At 34.7% G+C, this 26,661-nt stretch overlaps 1 protein-coding gene across 3 annotated transcripts; it reads right to left on the bottom strand.

The window, feature by feature from the left end:
- Window positions 1-927: 927 nt before the first annotated feature.
- LOC148851472 (ABC transporter A family member 7-like) lies at window positions 928-17,940 on the bottom strand. 3 transcript variants are annotated; one of them, XM_088946449.1, is made up of 18 exons: window positions 17,817-17,940; window positions 16,100-16,478; window positions 15,529-15,608; window positions 15,260-15,404; window positions 15,037-15,156; window positions 14,826-14,944; window positions 12,713-12,871; window positions 11,986-12,148; window positions 11,773-11,898; window positions 11,234-11,317; window positions 10,779-11,143; window positions 9,844-10,044; window positions 9,580-9,689; window positions 5,232-5,316; window positions 5,010-5,138; window positions 4,090-4,195; window positions 2,512-2,600; window positions 928-1,516 (listed from the first exon to the last, which is right to left on the bottom strand). In XM_088946449.1, the coding sequence occupies exons 2-18, from the start codon at window positions 16,443-16,445 to the stop codon at window positions 1,211-1,213; spliced, it is 2,733 nt and encodes a 910-aa protein (XP_088802575.1). In that variant the 5' UTR covers window positions 16,446-16,478; window positions 17,817-17,940; the 3' UTR covers window positions 928-1,210. The 3 variants fall into 3 exon arrangements, with proteins under 3 accessions (XP_088802575.1, XP_088802576.1, XP_088802577.1); XM_088946450.1 differs by having other exon boundaries at window positions 17,764-17,895; XM_088946451.1 differs by lacking the exons at window positions 928-1,516; window positions 2,512-2,600; window positions 4,090-4,195 and adding an exon at window positions 4,663-4,744.
- Window positions 17,941-26,661: the final 8,721 nt, after the last annotated feature.

The raw sequence follows: 26,661 nt of genomic DNA, 5'->3' as shown, positions 1-26,661 counted from the left end.
AAATATATATAAATGTTAAAAATAAATTATTATTTTTTAAGTTTCAAATAAATTTGCAATAAGAAGAGAACATAACTAAATGTTGAACTTTAAAATAGATACAATTATAATTTATAACAGACGAGTAAGTTTGGCCTTCGGGTAGATGTGTTATCTTGCAATCTATTGAAATAGGTTTAAGTCTCATTTGCAGCCTTTTTCTTAAATTTATACATCAGGCAATACTGTGGATATTGGTGGAACAATGCTGAGTTTATTCCACCTGTATTATGTATATCTGTAACACTAATAGCCCATTTGGTTCATGGGAATAGGGATCTAGAATCAGATCATTTGAGGGAATGATCTGTAACACTAGGCGGAACGGGAATCCAATTCCCATTCTTGCCAGAATAGCATTCCCCCATTTGAGGGAATGGACAATTGGGCATTCCCTCCCCCTCCACTTGGGAATGAAATATCATTCCTTCTTATTCTAATTCCAATTCTGGTTCCTGTTTGAACCAAACATATTTCCAATTCACAAGGAATTCCAATTCTGATTCCAACTGTCAACCAAATAGACCCTAAAAGCTGAAATATACGTATCAGGTACTTCAAAATCATGAGCAATTGAGGATATCATATAAATTAAGGACATAGGATTTTTTAGTTGGAAAGCACTTTTCTAATTTTCTGTTATCATCTGGTAATGCAATATCTGGATGACCCCATTTGCACAATGAACTTGCTCCTTCATAGCTGTTAAAAAAGTAAACACAAAATAGGATGATTTCGACAGGGAAAATATTTAAGTTAAATATTGTGTAGTGCTTTTTTGTAAAGTCACACTTTCATTTGTTTATTTAAATTAATGTTTCATTTTCATTTAGCTAAAATAATTCAAAGGTTGCACTAAGTTGTCATGAGAAATGACAGAGACCGCTAGGAGAATTACAGAAAGTTAGATTATGTGTCAATAATTAACAGATCGATGTCTCTCTTTGCATGGATTCAGAAACTTGCATAAGAAAGAAAGGTCCAGCGAATTGAAATTTTGAAACAAAAAAAAAAAAAAAAGAAACACTTCTCTTTTGTTGATGGTATATTTTTGCTTGCAAAATAAGGGGGACTAAAATTAGAGCCTACATTCACCATGAACGAAGATGCTATTCAACTCTCTTGCTCAAAAGAATGGTATTAATACAGAATTTGCACTTGATTTACCATCTTAGGTTGTGGAAATTCTCTGACCTTGTGATGCCTCATGAACCACATTAAGGAAGACATCTTCTAGAGAGACATCAGAAAAACCAAATGCATGAAGAGCAACCTCTCTCTTAAGGTTTTGAATGGCTTGAAATACTTGGGAAATCCTAACATCTTGCTTAGGCAGCCGAAACTTCTGTGTTCCACCTATGTTGTAAATCTTAATTGCATTTGGAGAAAGGCTGTTGACCATGGAATCTACATTCTTCTCATAAATGGGATCCACAGATATTGTAAGCACATAAGAGCCACCATATCTTGACTTAAGCTGCAAGATAAGAATCAATTTGAAAAATCATTAAGTTGTAAGGAACCAAGAAATTTAGAGGGCCCCCAAACTATGTAGAACCTTTTAAATTAAATCGCCACATATATCTTCATATCTGCACACAATGTTTCATAGAAAAATTCCATTCTGAATCTATTTTCTTGGTTCTCAAATTTAATTGGTTCAAAGAGAAACTGGTAAATTGTTGAACCTGACCTAGAAACCTTTTTAAGTTATATTGCATATTTTAGATAGCTTCAGAAAAAAAAAAACTTGCCTAAAGCGGCAATTCACTTTCTTCAACCATTCTTTTAGTGCTCAGCCTATGTGGCTTCCATTACTTGCCTTACATCACCAAATCTTTTAAATCTAGATCCATCTGAAGACCTTATACCTCAAAGCTCCTAGGTCAAAAACTGAAAGGAATATGTCATGGATCACAAGGGATGAATTAATCAAATGGCACTTCTAGACACTTAACGCATGCTGTGCTTACACACATGATAATATGATATAGGCCTTTTTCTAAAGAATATTATATTAATAGTAATACGAGATAAAGATATCCCATTTACAAAAGTCAGACAAGCTGGTTAATGAGAACTACAGCAACTGCAGAATAAGCTATGTAAAGAATATACGATCAAGAACTATAAAGAAAAAGACAACAGATTCCAACAAGAATAAATGGACAATAAGAACCATGATGAAATTACCAGGGGGTGTTCAACAATATGGTTGGTACTGTTGACTGTTGTTGCAATGTTTCAATTATATTTTTATCAATATAATATAATATTAAATTTCACAAATGTAAAAAATATTTGAGAAAATAACATTACAGCCATTAAAACCAAAGTAAAGGTAGTAAACTATCAAGGTCAACCATCACAATGTTCACAAATGGATACTTATTTGAATAACAACAAAGTGCTATCATCTTAAAGATGCATGTGGTTTGGTTCCTGCAACTCCAGTATTGAGATAAGACTTACCTCTCTTGAGCTTCCCAAACACTGCAAATTGCCATTCACAATGATTCCTATGCGGTCACAGAGAAACTCAGCCTCCTCCATGGAGTGTGCTGTACATCCATTTCCATGTCTATATTAGAGCCCTACTAATCTAATTCAAAGGAAACAAATGCAGAATCTAAACAACCACCTTAATATCTTGAGTAAAAAAACAAGTTTAGGGCATTGATCAAATTGTTGTCACTTGCCAGGAATATTGATTAATTGGTACCATGTTGTCAGTTGACAGGAAAACAGATAGTAGAGGTATTCATTTTTTTTTCCTTTTGTAGGTTCCAGTGCTTTCTGTCTTCCAATAAAAAATGTTGCTGCAAAATGATATGCTATTAACAGTGAATGGACTAAATAAAGATTTGGATTGGCACCTTTTAAGCCCCAAACAAGTTATTATTCATTTTTTTCTCTTTCATAGTTAAGTATTCAAAAAATCAAAAATGGAAGAGACTTCTAATTCTCAGCTAGGAGTGCAAATCAGGCTGTGTTAGGTCAGGTTGAGGTCAACATCAACCCTAACCCAAGTTGTTGAAACCCCAACCGTAGCCCTAACCCAACACAACCTTCACTGGTCAGGGTTGGGTGGCTGACTGGCTGGGTTGGGTTGGGGTTGGCCTAATTTCTCTGTTTGTTTCTGCTTTAAAAATGTTCTCACTTCTTAGACTTAGAATTAACTGATTAGGGTTAACTCACTTTAGCATTTGTATATATATGGGCACAATTGCACAAATACTAAACTTATGTTACACTAAAAAATCTTGACCTTTGAACTTAAAAATGATTGCTGATGGCCCAGTAACTGAGATGGTCATTCGGCATCCCTCCAAATATGGACGCATGAGATCAAACCTGCATAACAGTAGGCTGCCCATGTTTAAGGTCAGTGGACCTCATGTGCACCTTCTGTGTCCCCACCCTTAATTCCCCTGTAATCCGTAATGTGTAATATGTAATACCAAATAAGAACTTGAAATTTGTTGATATGGACACAAAGACACACAACATACACATACAGACATTATATCGATACAAATATACATACTTATATGGATGGCTAGATGAATGCATACATACATAGATACATGATCATTTACATAATATTTATATATGCAAATATGAATAGACATGTTGAGTTTGGGTTGGGTTGCCTGAGTCCTCAACCCCAACCCAACCTGATTTTTTCGGGTTGGATTTGGGATAACCCATCCCAAGTTGTAGCCCTATTCTCAGTTGAAAATCCAACCCAAATGAATATACTATATTCTTCTAAATGAAAATGCAACTATAACTAAATATCTAATTCTTAGAAAATATATCACCAATTAGAGTGATGAATCTTAAACTAAACTCTTTCTCACTGCCCTTGTTATTTCGGTCATCTTCATCTTTGTATCCTTCTATCTTCGCCTCAATTAATTCTTTCTCTTTGTTATTATTAGAAGAAAGCTAACATCAGAATAAACATAAATAAACTAAGTAATCTCCCACTTATCTTTTCAAACCACAATTTGCTTCAATAAAAAAAAAGGGGGGGAAAAGGCTTACTGGTAAGAATGATAGCACGGTCTGCCTTGGCTTGCTTTATAACATTCCATACATAATTTCTTGACTCTGGATCTAATCCAGTGGTAGGTTCATCCAAAAAGACAACCTATAGAGGTAAAAAATGTTACATGATAGATGATCAATTAGAAACTAAATGTACAAGTTTTATAAATAGCAACTTTCATTAATTATTGCAATATTAGTGGGTATAGGGGGCGTCATAAGGAATGAGGAGGGAATATAATTGCATTGTTTTCAGGCCTGGTTGGTCTAGGGGATTCCATCTTTTCTGAGTTCCAAGAAGTTCTGCAGAGGGTGCAGCTTGCAAAATAGCTAAATGTGGATAAATTGATAGTTGAGGGGGATTCCAAGCTGGTAGTTGGGTGGCTAAAAGGCCAGAATCAGTTATTTGGACCTACAAGGAAGCTGTGAAGAAGTTCAAATGGCTAACCTCTAATATGATTATAATAATTCAGTGGCCAAGAAGGTTGGCTAATGGCTTAGCAGATTCTTTAGCTAAGCAAGGGATTTTTAGGGAATCTATCTTTTGGACCCAATTGTAAATTGTTTTGTACCTGAGGCTGCATCTCGTGCCTCCTCTTGGGATGCCTTTCTGTACACTTTTTGGTTAATTCTTAATATTATCTTTCTTTTCCTATCAAAAACGTTATTACAATATTAGGATATGAGCACACATGCAGAACAAAGAGACTACCAACAAGATCTCCAAGTAAGAAAAATTAAACTGATTAGGTTGGAAGATCACTATTGTCTAGTCCCTAGGCCTATTTTTTCTTAAATGAGCTTTAGGTAATCTTCTTGCAAGCATGCCGTCTTGTCCTGATATTATGTTATATGCTATAACTAACAGCCTATAAATAGTTAAGATGATCGAATTACTCAATTGTGTCCATACATACTCGTGTATATCTTATGAGAGAAATAGCAAGACTGAGCCTTCGTTTCATGCCTCCACTATATCTACCAACAAGCTGGTCACCTAAGTTACCTTCACAGAGATTCAAGCTTCTTAATGATTTATCGACTACCTGTAACACCCAAAATGCAGAACTGACTTATTTGTTTCTATGTCTCCAATCTGCAATATGATCTGAAATCAAGTTCTATATAAGCCATCTTACTTGGTGCAAGGCTTTGCCTTTTAAGTTTCTTAGCCTACCATAGAACAAAAGGTGCTCCCTTCCAGTTAAAGTCTCCCAAAGCAAGCTGCATTAAATGCTAAAATTAAAGAAAATAGGAAGAGATAAATAAAAATACTTCATTTCCATATATCATGATTGATTGCAACTAGAGATTAATATAGTTGATCAAATTTTGAATAGTCAAAACTTAAATTACAGGTAAATTAAATTAAATTTATTTTTCCAGTACAACTGTATCATGAATACCTCAAGAAAAACATAGATATCAAAAGGTGAATAAAAATTGAGAATCTACTCGCCAACTCAAGAAGATCAATCCTGTAAAATGTCTTGATATCCACTCTTGTTTAGCATTGTTCCTCAAAAGAATTTCAGACTTTTAGAATTTCTTTTTTAAAACCTTGGCAGACCTAAAAGAATCTGAGGAATTTGCATACTCCCATTCCAAAACATCTTAGATATTTTTGTACATACCTATTTTGCATAAGGATGAGTTTCAACATTTTCATGTTTTCCATAGAAAATCAAGGTCGTCGATAACTTTATGTGTCTTTTTTTGAGGAACAATAACTTTGTGTCTTAAAAAAAAAAAAAAAATTGTATCTTTCAGAAAACCTCTCACAAATTTTAGATTGTAAAACCAATCATAAATACTGTATTAAACAAACTTAGCATAGTAGACTAGTGATTCATATGTTAAAAAAGGGAAAGAAACCATGGAAGATGAAATTTAGTTTATTAAGATTCTACAGTGTAAGAGAACAGACATGTGAAGTGCCACAGACCCGGTTTAGTGCATCCTGAGTTGAAACTGAGTCAGCCCAGTCCAATGGCCAACCCAAGTCACGAAGCAGTAATTCAGAACAAATTATAGGAGCAGTGTAAGGATAAACTAGTGGATGACAGCTGGCCATCCATGATGAGTTGGCAAAATTACTATAAGGTTCCAAAACAAACTCTTAAAAGAAAGAAGATATATATAGGTGGAGACCCATATCCAAGGGGGGATCTAAGACCCAATTCCTCTCTCCCTCTCTCTCTCATCACTGACATTATGCAGGGACCATGGTGATCTGATCCCTCTCCAGAGGGCATGTAATGTAGTGCAGCCCCTCCAGGGGTCCAGCCACTTCTTCACTCCACTGGTTCTGACCATTGTCCCTCAGATCTTCGGAGCCAACCATCTCTCCCACATCCATGGTCAAACACACAGTGGTATTCATAGTTTTTGTGTGATAAGGAGATTGGTAAATTTGAGTTTTTGAAAGTTATTTTAGTAGTCGATCAAGACTACAGTCAGTCGTGGATTCCAAAGGATTTCAGATTGAGAAAAGTAGAAGGAAAGATGGAGAAGAAGAAGAAGAAGAAGAAGAAGAAGAAAGCAGAAGTACACAAGGGTTTTGAAAAGGAGGGACAGACCGAATGAATCTGCTGCTGCCACTCTCTCAATATTTATATGTTATGTTCACTAATTGTAGGAAAGGGCAGAATTGCCCTTAATGCTTACATTGCAAATAAAACAATAATAAACTGAAATAACAAGCTGTCTAAAATAACTACCAACTAACACTGACATAACTAACAAAGATTACATGTGCTGTCATAACACAGTGGGGACCACAGCCGTGGGGCCCACATTAGTGTTCTCTACAATTTTCTAGCTTTTTTGTATATCATAGAAATAATTAGTCTGAGGAGGGTGGGCCTTGGTGCAACGGTTCTTTTGCAACCTGGGTGACCAGGGTTCAAATCTTGGAAACAGCCTCTTTGTACGTGCAGAGATAAGGCTGCATACATCTATCCCTCCCCAGACCCTACATTAGCGCGATTGTCGTGCACTGTGCTGCCATTTTTAAATAGATAGTCATATTAAGGTTCAAAAGAATTTAATATCCATCAAAAAAGAAATTAAGGAGTTATATAAAGAGATTTTAAAATTTTGAAAAGTTGAAGTTGCAAACACATCAATTTTCTTGCAGATTATTTTTTCAGGGATCAAAACTGATCTGTTTTACCTGATTTGTGTGCCATTATCATCCAGTAAGACTAAGATCTCGTCAATCCCACATGTTTTCAGAGACTTATGGTCATTTTACTGATAGGATGCCAATTGTTATGGGATTTATCCAATTTTCTAGGTCTACATTGGAGTTGCTTTTCATTGGTTTAGTTTTAGTGGGATTCTTAGTGGGCATTTGTAGCTTTTTTAAAGGTTAGAGTGCATATTTGAGTGTTGATTTATCTTAGTTATGAAGCAGTTAGGAATCATTTCTGAACAGTCTCCTAGTAAAATTGCATTTTATAAAGGGAAATTTGAGCCCTTATGTGGAGCCTATAAATAGAGTCATGATTAAAACTTTAGAGGTGATTTAATGAATAAAAATTCTTTCTTTTCTTTCCTCTCTCTCCTCTTTCAAGGTTTGATCTTTCTTCTGTTTCTCTTCTCTATTTTCTTCTATTTTTTAATCTGAAACTCTTTGATTTGACTTTTCTTTCTACCATACCAGGTTTCAATTCTTTCTCTACTCTCCATGTATACCTTTGTTGGACTACTCTCCTTCCCATCCTACTAGATCAACAGCTGATCAAAAAGTGCAAATTAGTATTTATTAGTTTTTCATCAAACTAAAAAACTACAGGAAACTGCACTCTTTTCAAATGCAACTACTATCGTAACAAGTTAATGATCAGATCTCAAGATTCTATTTCTCCTGTGACAATGCAGAATCTTTGTGAAGTAGTTTTCTAGATAAAATTAGATTTATTTCAAGTCCTTTAATTGGGATTTTCTCTATTAGAAAGATTTTCCAATATCTGCCAAATAACAATTTTATTGTTTTTTGTTTAAAATGGACTTTTGGTGAATTTTAGAGGAAGAAGACAGGAAGAAATTACTTGAATGTTATTAAATGATTTTCCCAATTAGATGCTGTCCATGGATTAGGTATTTCCATAAATTTTGCTAAGAAGGTTACCAAAATAGATATTGAATTAAGATATATTCTGATAACTGTGGACATAAAACCCAGTTATCAGGTTTTGTATAAATGATAGCTATACTATTCAATCAACCTTGAATAGAATTTTCAGACGCATGGGAAGGCAGATAAAAAGCTTTCAAATGCCTATCACTACCACAAGTAGGAATTCCAAGGCCACCAATCTAAACTCATCTGCATGTGACATGCCTCCACTAATCAGTTATAAGGAATCTTAGAACTAGGTGGCAAGACCTATTTCTAGCCAAAGAAGTTTGTAGAGTCCACTTTTTTTTTCTTTGTTAAGTGGAGTATAAAATTGTATCAAATAAAGAAAAGAACCCCCAAAATGCACAAGCTATAACTTTTTCATAAAGGTGAATGAAATGTCCCAAATTTCAGACTAAATATCAGAATTATTACTATTCTACCTCCACATTGCTCAAACTCGCTGCAACTTCAACAATAAACCTAGCTTACTTCTGCCTTTAGATTAAACCATCACTTTATCACATTTAAATATATATACACCCTCTTAGTTTCTCAATTTAACATATCAGGAATCTGAGACAGAACTTCTCAAAGCAAGTGTAAGAAGTGGGAAGCAACCCTGGCACTCCAGATTTCTCATACCCTAGAACAAGAGGCTTTTTCTTTTACTCAAACTCCCCCAAGGTAAGCTACATTAAATGCTTAAGTTAGGGAAACTATAAGAAAGAAAATGTAATCACATAAATCAATAAAGAAATCTTAAGGTAGAAAGTTAATGAAACAATCAACATTAAATTGTGAATTATGTATAGATTTCTGTTGGTAATAAGCATATTAATGAAGTTGGTCAAATTGCGAGAGGCAAATTTTGATGCAGAAAATTTATCAATTATAAAAGGAAAAAAAAAAAAGAAACTCCATTTAGAAATTCATATGGTTAGTTAAGCAGTTGGAGTTTAAATCTCAGAAATCCGTTGGGAATTCAAGGGTGTTTATTAAACATAATTCTGTATTATGAAAACTGAAACCATTAAAGAATTAAAAACTTCATATATATTTTCACTAAGATAAAAAAACATTAGATTTAAAAAATAAATAAAAGAAATTACCTAAGCTTTTCATTTTGCATTCCTTTTAGATCTTGCTAGATTTTCTTAACATATCTAAGATTTCCGCAAGAAGATAAAAAAAAAAAATTATGAAGGGAAATAGACCAAACATCATTAGGATTCTCCTCCGGCTTTTTCCTCAGGATTTATCCATATCCATATTTATTCAACACATCCCAATTTTCCTTCAATATGATTCAGATTTAACGTAAAGGAAAAGTTCAGAAGTTACATGAGAGGAGATCATACTCCTGCTGTGGACAAATCGATATTCTTGTGTAAATATGATCCATATTTGATACAATGTCCATATAATCGATGAATGCAGTACCAGATGTTGGGGGTAGAAAACCAGTCACCTGCGAGGCACATGGACCACAAATTGGTTTCATATATGTGCATAGAAGCAAATACCAAGGAAAAATACAGAGAATGCGAATCATAGATAAAATGCCACATCATATGAATTTTGAATGCATGTTTAGGATTGTAAAACGGCATGGAGGTACTGACCATATTAATAAAAGTGGTCTTTCCAGAACCACTAGGGCCAAGCATACCAAAGCATTCCCCTTGGGGTACAGCAAGAGATAGACTTTGGACTGCATGCCTCCTAGAGTTTCCATCTTGTCCAAGGTAAACTTTCTTTAAGTTATGGCAAAAGATTGGATAACTTCCATTTGGTTCCTTCATTAGTTGTTGAACTTTATATCTCTGCAAAGGAAGGAAGAAAAATGGTATATTCAAATGTAAGACCAGATTTGTTGTCAATCCTATTTCCTGGTTATTACAGATAAGCTTTGAACATCTGTGGTGAACCAAGGACATATCAGAAGAAATAAACTTGTCTCTCTAAAATTCTATAACAAATAAGAATGTAATAGCCTATCATGACCCATGAAATAGACCAGAAGTTGTTTAATTTCATTAACCAAAACATACATTTAGGATAAGGATTTGCTGAGCTATAAAACATTATCTGTCAAGTTTCATGACAGATAAAAGATCTTTCGATTAAACTTAACTGTCCAATTGAGTCTTGTGCTTTTCGGCAGTCAGTGTCTTAATGGAATATGTAAAAGTTAAATTCATCATATGGAGAAATCATCAAATTAAAATTGATGTGTTCACTTCAATAAAATATGTTTATCACATAGTCAATGACCCAGATCACTAAGCATGTGCACCAAGTTTATAGCGAATGATACAGGAAATTAGGTCAATTGACTAGGGTGATCATTCTTATCCCAGCCCAGTCCAAGCCCAGCATTGTGTGTGTGTGTGTGTGTGTGTGTGTGTGTGAATCCATGCATGCATGTATTATATTATATATTACATATAATTTATATGTAAGTTTGTAGGCCCAGACCAGCCCATAACCAGCACTCAAAATTGCCTCTAAATGAAATGTCAAAGTGTGCCCTCAGTCTTGCTACAATAGATTTTACCTCTTCAGAGATGTCAGGACTCTCTAAATCAACAAATATAGTTGATCTCTCTCTGAAGCTTGGAAATGTAGGCAGTTGTTTATCCCTCTTCCAGAAGGTCCCCAAGAAAAATAGAGGATGTCTGGTTATTCCATTTCCTGAAGAAATAACTTGATTCATGTAGTATGATACAGCAAGCAAGAGTAACCATTCCAGAGCCATAATGATCAAAGTTCCCCGAATGCCATCCTTTTGGTCACTCAGATCTTCCCACTTCATGCCAAAAGTTCCTAGATTATGTCCTGCTAAGGCAGACTGTGAAAGTTCATATAGCCCCCGGTACAAAGAAAATCCAGGCATCAGCTCCATAAACATCAGCCGCCACCCTAAAGAATAGCAATCTTGTGGTTTAATAAAATCTTTAAGAAGTTTAAAATTCAAATGTATCATCTCACAGATAGCCCTTGGGTTCTTACTTGAGAAGGTTGTGTCTTCAATATAAAAATTGAAAAGGAAAGCACCCAGAAGTCCAGATCCAAAGACATAAATATATCCTGCAACTGCATAGTAGGCACCTAGTTTAGAAAGCTACTCAGGGTGAAACAGTGCTGATGATGCTGGCCACATTTCAAGCTGTACATTCAACCAAAGTACTCCTTGATCATGGACCATTGCTAGTTCATCTAGGAAAATCCCCAGAGACCACTTGGGATCGTCTAATTTCCCCTAGTATCATGGAATTCTATAGTGGATACCTTGAGGAAGCCTATACTTTTGTCTTCAGTCCAAATTTAAATGCAGACAGGATAGTTAAAACCCTTCACTGGGTTTTCAACTAACCTGACTTCTGTGATCCCTTCAGAAGATTCCCTAACATTAATGTCTCAGCACATATGTGTATTGTATGGAATTAAGGAAGTGTTGGTAAAAAATATTATTTCAATTATTTCAAGCCTTACAAAACCAACACCCATAAAGAATAAAAACAAAAGAATAGTGAAAAGGTATGGTATACCTCTTGCAGTTTCAGCTTCCGAGAAAAATGCTGCTGCTAGAAAAGCAAGTACAATTTGTAACTTCAAATAAAGTAAATAGAATACAAACTGGATAGAAAAACTATTCAACCGGAAAATCTCCAAACCTGTGAGAAAGCAAACACAATAAGAGATTTGGAAACAAAGTATAACCCTAGGTCAGTTGTAGTTTATTACTTGAAAGCAAAGCCTACCTACAATGGATCCAATAATGGCAAACCAAGTCATATAAATGAATGATATGACTAAAAAATACCCATAAGTAATCAGCCAGTAAGGACCATCTCTAAGTCCATGCAGTTTCATCATGATTGTCAGCTTGTGCTGCTTTTCATAAACTAAAGACGTCAAAAAAACCTACACAATTCCACAAGATAGTCAAACCAATATGGAATCATAATGAACACACAGTAAAGCAAAGTACACAGATCAGAAATAAATTTCTCAGTTTAGTGAATGAAAATAGAGGCTGAACTATAGGAATATACTACCCCAAATATAGTATTCAAAAAATCCTAATGACAAAATAAATCATCCCTTCTTCCAGCAACACAGAAATCGAACCGAAAAAAATGTAGTTCCTAACCATCTTCCCATCTGGAAGAATAATCAGAGAGATCTCATCTCACTACCTTACACTAATTTTAATTTAAATGAAAATTAAAGTGATGGCTATACAAACATTTTCTTTGACAAGGGAGGATACAATTTCAATCACTGACGTTTCTTTTAAATTAACCAAACTCAATCATAGACCATCATTAATGTGTTCTCAAATAGATTTAAAGGCCAAAGAAAGATTGAATCGCCCAAATATCAAGCAAAACAGATGTATAAAACCATTCTTCTTTGGGGAAACACAGAAAAAATTTTAACACATTCTTAAACAAGCCAAGAGTGAAAAAACAAGTAGAGGCATACAGGGAATAGCAACTGGATGACCCATGCAAAGAGAAGTGGAGACAGAGCAGAAGACAGATCAAGCCTCATCCTTGTCCCTGGCTTTGGCATTTCTTTCACAAATTCAAGAAAAACATGCAATTGATCATCTCTGAAATTTCGAAGGAATGCATTTGAAATCTGCATGAAAAAGAAAAGAGAAAAGAAAAGGATCTTTCACTGAAAGGACTATTTCATACAGTCAGGAGAGGTAATATAGGTTGTATAGAAACAATAGATGAAGCAAATGGTAAGAATAGCATTATGATGAATTCCTGAAGCAACCAATATGCACACATAATGGCTATACATTACATGCTCTATGGAACTGGAAAAAAGTAAACACATAAACAAGGAAATCTAACATGTACATCTAAAACAATAGGAATTCCTTATCAGATCATCACAACATCAAATTGAAATGCATGATTGGGATGTATTTGTGCATATTTTAAAAGTGGAAAGGTGACACTGGGTTTCATTTATAAGGAAAATTATCAAAGATAAATCCTAGACAAATGGGTTGGTCAAACTCATTTTTAAATATGGTGTCTTCAATACCATGTATCGGCTGCATCATGTTGTGCCCAGTGAATTGTCAATTTTGGCTTTAAACACTGGACCTAGAAGGCTAGAAGATGTAATATAGATCCATGGTGCCCAAGGCTTAAGACAGGTCTAACCAACCAGCAATTATAGCATTATTATTTATAAAAACTCTTTAGTTCAAAAGCCAACTAAAACATTTCAAAAGTTGTATCATAACCATGTTAAATCTACCAAAGTGTGGAAGCCAAACAATTGATATGTCCATTCCTTGAATTTCAATTGAGGAATGGTAATGGTACAGTTCCTTTTCTAAGTTCCTGATTCGTCATTCTATGCTAATTCACTCCAACTAATTTCTCTACACTTTTCCCAAATTGTTGAGCAATTCATCTAGAAATTAATTTAGTATACTTCATCATCACCTAAAAAATTGTTTACTTTTCAGTAATAAATGAAACTGAATAAACAATATCACCAAATTAATATAACTTCTGTCATAGTTTGGTAAGCAGTGTTGCATGGACTCTCCTAAATGGACAACGTGTCATGTCAGACACATGTCAGAGTCTGACACTGCACAGATTCTTGAGGGCACTTCTACATAACATTTCCATTTTTTATTTCCTAGCTTATTTGACATGAATGAACAGCTAATCTACAAGATGAATCTATTTTTGGTATTAAATGTCAATTAGTAACAAAAGCAATCTAGGTATATAATGTTAGAATTCAAAAAAAAAAGAATTATTTTAATAGTATATATGTTTTCCATAGATGTGTCTTCAAGTCCATGTTTTCTCATCTTTCTGAGTCAGACTCTTAGGAATATGTCAGATTCTGAGCCCCATGTCCTTGTTCATGCAACACTGTTGGTAAGTATTCTGCTACATGTGAAGGTCTTATTTAAGAATGACTAAATAAAAGACAGGATGATGGCAATGATGATGATGATACCTCGCTTTATAAGATTTGAATTTCTGAACATACTAAGCTTTTCCGTGAGATCTTACTTTCCTCACTTTTTGGTTGGATTTTCTGGAACATCTTTTTTCTTGTTAAGCTATAAGTGGAAACCAACTGTTTCTTGTTTTAATTTAAATTTCAAACATAAAATTGAACAAATAAGAAAATTTAAGGATTGGACATGTTGCTTCAATTAATTTTTTAAATATCCTTCACACATACTACTATTCATGTGGTATATATTATTAAGGAATATGTAAATGTATGGTATTAGTAGCAGATATAATAGAATTAATCAACGAATTCTTTATTTGGTTTTAAGGCAATATTTAGATAATAAGTGACGTAATGAGCAATCTTCATATTGAAGTTAGACCTCATTGATTAAATTTTCAGCACAAGGATAGATTTCATAAAATACTGAAACTAGAGAAGGAAGGAATTCCCCAATATTAGTTATGTAATTACAGAAGACATGATACCAAGCAGGAAATAGCTTGTTGGCTTTATAATATTTTTCAGATCAGGAAAACGCACTTCAAAGCATAATCAATTAATAAAGATCCAAAAATTAAAGGCATACCATGTTCAGAGCTCGATGTATCCGCAGCAAGCGTGGAACTGTAACCAGATTGTTATATGTGGAATTGTACCAAAATCTGACATTATAGTTAACCTTACTTGTGTTCAAGAAATCATAAGCTGCATAAAACAACAAAGTATTCAGAGAACTAAGTCCTAGATCCTAATCTTAAAACATAGCATGCACTGGTTAAACATAATTTCAAACACACCCCCAAGGATTTCATGGATTTCTTTTGCTGAATTTCCACCCCGATAGCCTTGAAATAGTTCTCTGTTGATAACTGATGAGTTCTTCCTCCACAAGTACAAACTTTCAACACAGTCAATATCTATGATCAAAAAAAATATGGGGCACTGTAAGTACTGTTACAAAAGTGCTGCTAAAACTAATATGCCTCTCTTGTCAAAACAATTTAGGTAAAGTCTATATACCATGATGGAATGTTGCACTGCCTACAGTCATAGGGATAGTGTAGCTGAAGTTCCCTGGGCAATGAGGTAGAATAATATTTATTGAAGAGTTGCCCAAAAAGGCTCGTTCCACAAAGTTGGTAGTCCCAGGCTTGCTGCTCGTTCCCTAAGAATTTATATCAAGAAAGAAATAAATATATGCATCTTCTGTGCCAACACATGAAACTTGAAACATATACAGGTTAAACAAAGAAGTAACGTTATTGTTGCTAGCATAGAAAGGATGATACAATGTATGAGAGTGAAGCCAAGTCCAAAGCATTTGTTGATTCTTCTGGAAAAGCATCTTGTTCGACCCTCTTGACCAGACCTGCAACACTTGAAGAATTATGGTTCTCCTAATATAAAAACAAAGAAACTCTCTTGTGGAAACCTTGATTTCTAGAGAAGGTAGGACCTTTTACCTTCTCCACTCCTCTGTACATGGATAAACTGTTAGCAATTCACCTAAAATTCATGAATTATTCAGGAAAACATATAATAAACTAATAATTTGGCCCCTGAAAGTATGAAACATGCTGAATTTTTCATCCTGATTTTTTATACTAAAATGTACTAAACACATACACATATTTTACCATTTGTTTGACGTATATTCTATTGCTTTTTTTGTTTTACCAAATCCTTTATTTCTGAAAACAAATTAAACTCATTCTTTTGTGAAGAAAATTTTTGCCATATGCTGATTGCTAACAATGCACGAATTGGCAGGCATCCACCAGGAACAAGTTCACCATTTAATGGTTCCAAAATGAATTCATGTTATAAGATGAGCAAGGAAATCAAGTCCAGTTAACATACTCTCTGCAACACTTCTGTTTTGTGCAGTGAAGATTGAAGTCACTGGGCAAGAATGTGTTTTCAAGCAAGAATTATCCCATAAGCCTCTGAATGAGTGAGCATCTGTTTGGACAGCTCTGTAGGAAGAATCTGGCACTTGCAACAAGGCAGGCCATTTTTCTGGCCGTGGTATAGGACAAGCACTAGCTTGCTTGTAAGTTGAGTACTCCAATCCACAGACCATCTTACAGGTGCTATCATTTGTGGGAATGCACTTACATCCACAACGATACCTTGGATTGTCTAGTTCAGAATTGATCACCAGTTGTAGTAAAACAATCAGCAAGCACAAGAACACCGGGAACATGATTAGAGTGCCATTCAATTTAATATTCCGTCTCTGCAAAAGCACAATATTTTCAATTGATCAGAAATAGAATAACTAGTCTATTGTGAGCTGTGACCTTGATGTTTAATATCAGTAAGCCATCATAATATGCATTCTAGCATGAGCTATCTTAAATTTGCATTCTAAAATGGAAAAAAAAAATACACAAGTAAATAAGTAACTAGGTTAAGTTAATGAGTTGAGAAATGCATTGGACCTTTGAGAACCTTATGACCAGACCGTTGATACAAACCATGATATATCAATTATATTTCCACATCATTCACATTGAAGAAACACTTGTTCTATAATTTCCATCATGAGACCAATTCAAAATCATTACACAGTGTTATTGGAAGGTTGTTCTGATGAGTTGGACTTTCACAAGCATGTGTTATGTTGAAAAGGAGAGGGAGGGACTTTATTCTTGGCACACCACGATGCATGGGGGAGGGACTTCTTTTAAAAACTCGTTACTGGGGGGGGGCAAATCGTTGTGGGATGTGAAATGTGGGGGGAGGGACGAATCAATGGGACAAAGGGCTGAATCTCAGTGGATCATGGCAGCAAGGCCACTCTGCCACTTACAATACCCCGTCACTTATAAACTAGAGAGGAAAATCTTCACTAGGACAAGCATAACTCTGTAAGATATGTTATAGCCATTATGAAGTACAGTTTAGTTAAAGATATTCCCAGTTGTTGGACTAAAATGGTTTTGCATTTAATTGTCTAATGCTGCATGGGAAACATACATATAGTAGCCGGATTTATTCTAGACGGCTAATACTTTCACTTCTACGGATTATTATCTTTTCCGGGGCATTCATCACATTTCTGATGGTCTATCCTGCCAAACGAACCATTGAAGTACGTAGGGGACCATGTTTCTGCTCCGTATTCACACAGGTCCTCAGTGAGGCCGATGGTAAGACGGATACAGTCTTTCAACATGCTCGACATGTAAGTGCAATCAGAAGAGGATGAAAGCATCTTCAAATTAGTTCCTTCAGGAAACACATTATGTCATTATCATTCAAAACTACCCTAACATCCCCTATCGTTCATGACATCTAACAATGATTTGTTGTCAAATAAATCACAAAATTGACATGTAAGCAGTGATAGCAAGGGCAACTAAATTGAAGTCGTTTTCAGTGCTGCAAGGGCGAGAAACACTAATCCAAACGACTAGTTTCAGATATTAAAGCCTAAATGCATATTCAGAAAATCAGTCTTTGTAACCATAGATTTGATTAATAGAATCGAACTTCCACATTGCGACAATCTTAATTACCTACTTGCATTTATTCAATAAAATGATCGACGAGAACTCAAATTGAGGATTACTTGTCACTTGTAGTTTGGCTGCTCTTTCCTCTTCGTCTGCTCTTAAAATTAAAACTAGAAGTTTTGGCATCGATTGCCGCGAATAGCACGAAGCCATTTTTTAATGCTCCGTGTTTTTCCCTCTAACATACTTTTCACCACTAGTAGCATATATTAATGTGACATAAATAAAAGCATAGACACATGTCCATTATCATCGACAAGTATCATCTGTCATTCATTTATATTGTCACATCTCATTTATATGTCATTCATCTAACATTTGGATATCATTTGGCATTCATAATAGTGTTATGTGGCAGATATTTCATTTGAACACAATTAGTGATAATTATATGTCATGTGACATTCATATTATATATTATTAATTTACATTTAAATGCCATATAATATTTATATATGATGCCGTGTGATATACATACAAAATACGAAATACTATCAAATAGAATCTAATGTTCTTTAGTTCATGAAAATAGTGGGTGTTCATAGTTTGATTTGGTACGATTTAGAGTAAATAAAATAGGGCCTGAGAATTTCTTGAGTCAAATCAAATTGTTTTAGAACGACTTATTATGGTTTCTAATACATTTGGGCCATTCTATTGGGTTAAATCCAATTAAAAAGCCTGAACCACATATATGCTTGTATGAATAATAAACGTTGTCTTTTAGTCACTACAAAATCATTAAATCATTATAATTGGTATACCATGTAAGCATTAATTTATTTATATTTTGAGGAATTCAGATTCAATCCTCATAAAATTTGTCCTCACACCGTCCTTACAACACTTGCAGCCTTGCATTGAGAACATGCCTCCATGGATGAAAAAATACAAATACAAAGATGTTCCAAATACATGACTGTAAGTATTGTGACTCTATTTTGAAAGTATTTCTTTTTAATAATTTATGAATTACGGTTTGATTTAATTGATAAAATTCAGGAAACCAAACCAAACTATAAATAACAGTTCGGTGGTTCAATTCAGTTTCACGGTTTGAACCATATAACGAACAGTTGAACACCCGTATCAAGAAATACTGTTGAAACCTAGTTCCACTTCAGCCGTGCCCTAAATTATACGGCTCCTCTCGTAGCCAAGGAAAAGACGAAAACTAGTTTTATCATCTTGCATGGTTCCAAGTGGCCTCATTCTAAGACACCCTTACATAAAATACAGTTTTTATCCCATTGTAAGAGGTAGCTCCACTCTTTATTGCAATTCATCCCTTAACTCTGTTTATTTGTGGTGTAAATCCGAACTGGATATAAATTTTGTATTTGATTCAGTTTTTCATCCAATTCTTTGGACTTCTGCTTCATATAAAATGTGAACTTATTGTCTCATTTGCATTCATTACCAGCGCAAAATCTCATCCAGAAAGCTAAAGCAAAATTTGCAGCACTTTCTTTCTGCTTCAGATCTCTCTTATAAATTAGGAATTACATCATCTTGCTTCCTTCCATACTCCCAAACAAACAAACAAACCTCCTTTTAACTTCGTTCTCTCCCATATATACATGTTCATGGGCCGGGTAGCCTGATGACCCAGCCCACACCCCAGTCGGGTTTAGTCATGTAATTAGGCCCGCGGGTCTGACCTCGGGCCTAATACAATAAGCCCGAGTATGTTACGGGCCGAGCTCGGGATTTATCAAAAAAGCCTACCCTGAGCCCGGCCCGACCCGACTCAGCATTATATATTTTATAAAATACATAATATGTATTTTATAAAATTATATAAATAATATATATATTTATAATTTAATATAAATATTTTTTTATTTTTTCTTTATAATTTCTCTCTCTCTCTCTCTCTCTCTCTCTCTCTCTCTCTCTCTCTCTCTCTCTCTCTCTATTCAGCCGCTTCAGCAATAATAACAACATGGGCTAAATTTCGGGCTCGGGCCCAAACCCAAGCTTCAGGCTTTTCATGAGGGTCGGGCTTAGGCCCAAGTTGTAGGCCCAATGGTCGGACTGGGCTTGGGCTTGGGCCTTAGAAAATTCTATTAATACAGAGCGAAAGCTCAGCCTGAGCCCCCGACCCGGCCCATGAATAAGTCTACTCCCATACAAATTACAAAGCACCAACCATTTCATTCGACTCTCACAAAAAAAAATCATAAAAGTCAAACATAAATTAAATTAAATTTATAATCAGATTTTTTCCCGAAGCAAGGATACAACCAACTTGAAAAGATTGGAAGCCTATTCCTGTACAGGTGGTAGAGGAAGATGGTTGCATTCATTTACCTGTTTTTAGCTTTTTTTACCTTTTACATGCGACAACTGAGCTGGCGTTCCAAATGGAGCCATTAATTTAATTTTAGGGTAAATCGATGAAACCTCCCCTTTGGTAATTACAATTACTTCTTTCAATTTTTTTTTTTTATATGGTTGCAGTTAGACTCCCTCTATTAGAATTAGAGGTCTCAATCGACCGGTTTTGGATTGGATCCAATCTGATTCAAACCTTATCAAATTGGATTTAGACGGTCTACTATAATATTTGAATTGGGCCAATCCAAAATAAATTGGTCCATATTCTTATTGATCTGAATTAGACCTAAACCAAAATTTCAATAATCCGATCATGAAGCCAAATCCTTGTTCAATTTGAAATCGGTCAAAACTGAAGCTGGCACAAATCATTTTTATAAAATTACTTTTACGAAAGCACTTTTATAAAAATAATTTTATGTTACAAAAGTACTTTTACAAAAGTACTTTTGCAAAAGTATTTTTATGAAAGCACTTTTACAAAAATATTTTTATGAAAGCAATTCTATAAAAGTACTTTAAATGAAAGCACTTTTACAAAAGCACTTTTATAAAAGTGCTTCTATGAAAGTATTTTTATAAAAGCACTTCTACGAAAGTACTTTTACAAAAGACTTTTACAAAAGAATTTATATGAGTACTTTTATTAATGTATTTTTACAAAATCACTTTTGTGAAAGCATTTCTACAAAAGTACTTTTTTAATGCCAAAAGGGTATATTTTTTTTAATTTTCAGATTTTTTAGTTTCAATATATTTTATTAATTTTTTATATGTTATATTTTTGTATATACTTTTTGATATTTCATTCGGTTTGGATTGGATCCAATTGAGTCCATTTACATTTTAATGGATTGGATTGGATTGGATCAAATTCAGTTCAATTCTCACCTCTAGTCAGAATCCTCTAACAAGAGGCACAAAGATGTCCAAAAATACTCATGCAATTACAATTGAGGCTGGTTTTTTTTTTATCAAAAAGCAATATAAAGTTTTGAACAATATAAAAAAATAAGAGAGTGACATTTGTAACTTTACCTTTGAGCAATTGATATGAAGGGAAATTTTGGAAAATAAATCAATTTCAAAGAAGAGATTGGAAGGATTTAGGATAGCGATTGATATGAAGAGAAAAATTGGAAAATAAACATTTTGATCAAAAGTATCTATATGGGCATTTTGGACATTTTTATGCCTCTTATTAGAGGATTTTAAAGAAGGGGTTTACTTGCAACTGTGTTAAAAAGCACAGGGAAGATGATTGAAATTACCAAACTTCAGGAAGATTTCAGCAATAGTCAGAAACATGAGGGGAGGTTTTAGCAATTTACCCTTAATTTTGTAAACTCCAACCCGTGTTTTGGTTCAGTGTGAGCCTTCACTCCGTAGAAAGTAACCATTTTTTTAATTATGCAAAAATATCAACAAATAATATCTATTACTTTTAAAGGAGAGCAGGTGTGAAATCGTTATGTCAACCCATGTGATAGATGGTCTGAATTTGCTTTCAACCCATCATTGACCCAGCTGGTTGGACCAGTCATCCGGTCAAGATTCTAGTTTCAGTTATTCTATAATTCATTACTTAACAAAAAAAAATATTGACTTGATCTATGACTCATTGACTCATTCACCCTTTTATTATTTTATTATTTTAAATTGTTTATTGGCATTATGCCATAGGTTGACCCATTTGACCATATTGGTTGAATCAGTGATGGTTCACCTGAAGAAAAACGGGTTCAGCCTCTAGGTCGATCGGGTTCTAAAATATATCTATACAGGCAAAATGATAAAAAATAAAGAACAAACATCAATTGAGATGTGTCCATAACAATTTTCTTAAATAGAAGCTCATCCCATCTAAGAATAAAAGGGTTCGACTATGATACCAAATACATGGTATCCAAAAAAACTTGTGAAAAGCTCTTTTGGTAGGTACCATGTTTTTCCGGCATGATAGATTTTCCCAAAAAAAATCTAGTACAAACATGATCATCAAGTTTTCTAGTTCATTTTTCAACAACCACTATATACAGCACTAAATAACGAAGACATGAATATAATTTCAAGTTTTACAAAAAAAAAAACTAATACAAAGACAATATGCAGCAATCTCTAGATAACAGATGAATTGAATATTATAAGAGTGAAACATAAAGATGATCAGAACAATTTGTTGTAAATGATCGGAAGAATTCACAAAGAATCTCAATCCAAATTTCAAGGAAGGGATTGCTTGATTGTAAAATGTCAAAACATAGAGCATCACAATGTATGCCAAAAGAAGAGGCAATTTCATCTCAACTACAAAAGCCATTAAATCACAATTCCTCCAATATTTTTATTAGACAAAAATTAAGGGGCTGTTTGGTAAGTTTTTTTTAAGGATTTTCTGGAAGTTCTGATAATCAAAAGATGTGAGTTTTTGCATCAAGATCTTAACAGTTTGAAGAACATTTGATTAAGACATGTCTTTCTACACAAAGATGCATTGAAAATGGGCATCATGCGTCTTTTTCGGGACTACAACTTTCGGTGACTAAATCTTTTCCCAACCAAACGGGAAAAGGCCAAAATGCGGGTTACCGGGCTTCTAAAAGGCCGACAGCCCACGAGAAAAGATGTACCAAATGGGGCCCAAATCATAGTCACTGCATCTATTACATTTAAAACAACACAATTTTAGCAAATGATTTTTTAAGAAAAGATTTTCCCAAAAATATTTACAACAATTAGGCTCAGCTTTGGGAAGAATGTAATGCAAATACAAGGCTTTAAAGTACATTGAAGGTTTCGCAATTTGCACGGAATATATTGTATTTGCTCTCTCCGGAAACTAAGCTTTAAGCTGTGTTTGGTTTGAAGGAAAAAATAGGGAAAGGAAGAAAAATTTTAGAAAATATAGGAAAACCTATATAAGGTTTATAAAGATTTCCCTACATTTCCCTTCTTTTACTTACCTTTTTCTTCAAACCAAACATAGCCTAACTGTAATTTCAACTCTCACAAATACTTCACAGCGTCTGCATCTGGGTTGCAGAAATTTTTTCGTCACTCCATCTTATTAATCATAACTTTGCGGAGTTGACGGGAGTGGACTCAAAAAAAAAAAAAAAGTTGAAGTCTATTAATCCCGCCTTCATTCTCCCCTCAATCGTTTTCTCCCCCCAGTTCCCACCTCTCTCTCTCTCTTATCTCTCTCTCTCCATTCTCCTTCAACAACACTGTCGTCCGATCCATCGCAACCACCAGCGGCTGACGACAAATAATGTTTCTCTCTCTCTTCCATGTTATTTCCATCTCTCTCTCTTGAGATTCTCTCTCTCCCCCTCCTTCGTTCTCCTTCAGCCGCCACTCTCACCACCCAAACCAGTACAACAAAGATCGCTTTAGAAAACGCTTTTGTTTTACAGAATTGCTAGAAAGTTGATCATGTGTTGGATTCAGATATGAGAGAAATTTCTTAGTGGCACAATCCTTTTGGCCCCCATGCTTGTCTAGGTAGAAATTCAAGTTGAAAACCTCGAGCAGAGCAATCTATATAACAAACTGTTGGTGGGATCTCTTCCACAATCCATCAAAAGCTTATTTGGCAAGCAAAAACTCCCTCTACAGGAATTTTTTTTTTTCAGGTAGCAATACAACTAAGATAGTAACATTGCAACAAGATGGATTTTAGCAAAAACAAGTTCTCAACCCAAATCACCTTAGAGATCAACCAATGCAAGCTGCTAACATTTATTGATCAGAATAGGAGTGAGTTACCTGGTGAGATTTCACCTAAGATTAGAGGTATACGAATCTTGGATCAACTGAATCTATTGAGCAATATGAAAAATCATTTTGCACTAGATGGAGGGTTGGGCTTCCGATTCCAAGGAAGAGAGAGAGAGAGAGTTCTGACGGTGCACCAGTAACGGTGGACGTTGGACGACACTGGACGGTGATAGGTTGTGAGAGCCTGATGATGGTGGAGTGGCCATAGGCCCTCATTTAATCCTCAACATGTTGGAATATCCAATGGCCATTTGACAAGCCACATGTTGATAATTGATAGTTGATGGTCATCTCCATGCAATACTCTCACACACAATCATTTATTTTTAAATAATTACTTATTTATTTATTTTCTATAAAAACAAAATTATTTGATTGCTTATTTAAAAACTTTTTCATGCATGGAGATACCAATGTTGTTGGATAATTTGGATCCATATTCCAGTTCTTATTGGGTCAATGGATGTCCATTTGAGACTGGGTGACCAAGTGGTTAGATCCTTGGTCAAGTTGAGACACTTGTCTCAAATCTAGTGGAGCATAAATTCTAATGCTTATCTCAATTGGTTATTCTAATAACTATTGTTCCTAATGTCAAGGAACTTAACATTGGAAGAGAAACTATTTAAGGGACCTCTCCCAAGTGCTTCACAACAATGAGAAGCCCTTTACTTAGAAGGGAAAATCATCCTCTCAACTTTAGCTCTAATCAGGTTAAGCTACTCTCTCTTGCATGTTGTTTGAGAGATTGGTGTCTCGGGTCCGATATTGTGAAACTACTCCCATTCGCTTTACGTGCAGGTAAAACCGCCAGAGACTTCAGCCGTTCGCTTCGACTCGCACTTGGTCTTACACTTGAGAGGAGAGAGAAGGCAGGGAGAGAGCGAAGGAAAGTGAGGAAACAGGACTTTCAAGTCTAGACAAGAAAGGGACTTGGTTTTACCAACATCCGTTAAACCAGATTCTGAAACCTATAAGTGACATGGTGCTTTCTCATTCACAGATGTAGAAATTTTTCAGCATCCTGTATGCAAACGATGTGAACTCCCTATTGAAAGGTATTTATCTTTTCAATGCGGGATGCAATAATGAGGGACAAAACAAGAAAACACTTGTTTATCAAAATTTAGGAGAAAACTAAATTTTTTAATACATATAGGTACCTGTACTTTGGGGATAGTGACAGATAGGTATCTTGAACTTTTAATTGTAACACTTGAATATCTTGAATTTTCAAAAATAGACACTTGAATCCATCCATTAATATTCCGGAGTTAAACATTGCATAATGTAAAAAATACGCTTCTTATATTTTTTTTGAGATCAGTAGATAATGTTGTCGGACAATTGAATATGTTATTTGTTGTCCATGTGAAAATGTCATTATTGACATTTGATTCAATTACCTGAGAATGATCTTAGAAATACACAATAAGAGCATTTTTGGCATTATATAATATCTGTCACTACCCCCAAATTATATATATATATATATATATATATATAATTTTAACATGACAAGCCCATTACTCAATTAAAAATCAAACAAATAACAAGATTAAAAAAATGTATATGTGGTAATAACTATATATCATCCTACAAAGACAAAAATGCCCCTTTAAAAATTTTGAATTATACTAAAAAAATTTAGAACAGGAGGTGCTTGGGTTAAGAAAAGCCAGTCAAAACCCTTGATCTCGAGGTTTCCCGCCACTTGTAAAAGAAAAAAAAAAGATTTATTAGGTAAAATATTAGCTACCCAAATACCAATTCTTTACGACCTCGACAGTTGACCGCACGCACGCACGCAGTTTCTTTTGGTTCATTCACAACTCCACATCTTCCTCCAAATTCAGTTCATGCATGTATTGATTATCAATAATGAAGCAGTTATATATCAAGGAGGGCATTTTCGAAAAAAAATATATATCAAGGAGAAACCAACTCCAGAGCTTGCTTCAACACAAAATAATATCAATTCAGTGAGAGTTTACTTCGACGAGACAAAACTAAATAAATGCTTACTTTGACTTTGAGACATGGTTTCAGAATCGTCGTGATCCGAACGGTGGACGGTCGGACCATTTGGCCTGCAACTATCAAGGAAACTGGTTTTATTTCATCCCTGAACCACTCCTTCGCCACAAACCATCGATTAAGCTGATTGAACAGTCAATTCATTTGACTTAGACAACAGTTTTTGGCTGTTTAATTTTTTATTTTAATTATTTTTCTATTTTTTTTCAATTTGCAACGGGCTATCCATTCAGATTGGATGGTAGAACTGCTGATTCCAGTTCTGGGTTGGGTTTTAAAATATTGCTTTGAGATTCTAATTAAACCGGGTCTAAGGTTCATCAAACCGTCACCCGGGAATGATTTTGGTAGTAAACCGTGTTGTTTTGTGGATAAGTAGTAGGTTAATCCGGGTTAGAGTAGGTAAGTGGATAATCAAACACAATTGGAGCGAGCGAGAGAGAGAGAGAGAGAGTCCTTTCTTAACTGCCGCAACCTAATTAAGCTAGTTGTTTTCGTAGGAATGTAGAATCCCAGTACGAAAAGTAAGATATACCGTAAAGCAAAAACAGTTTCGTCTTTAGTGGATGAACACGGTTTGATATTTGAACCAAAATACGAAGAAATCTTCTCAGAAACGAAACCGCAGAAAGTAAAATGGAGGAAGAAAGAATGAAAATCAATGAACTTCTTCGTATTTAGTTATTTACTATATATTCAGAACTTGACATGACAGAGAGAGAGGGAGAAAGAGAGAGATGAACA

Source organism: Nelumbo lutea, chromosome 5, assembly GCF_056320005.1.
Source record: "Nelumbo lutea isolate HS-2025 chromosome 5, American lotus-T2T, whole genome shotgun sequence".
In the NCBI taxonomy this organism is placed as follows: domain Eukaryota; kingdom Viridiplantae; phylum Streptophyta; class Magnoliopsida; order Proteales; family Nelumbonaceae; genus Nelumbo; species Nelumbo lutea.
Note: the sequence above shows the minus strand (reverse complement) of the source record. Positions and strands in the feature narration are given on the sequence as shown.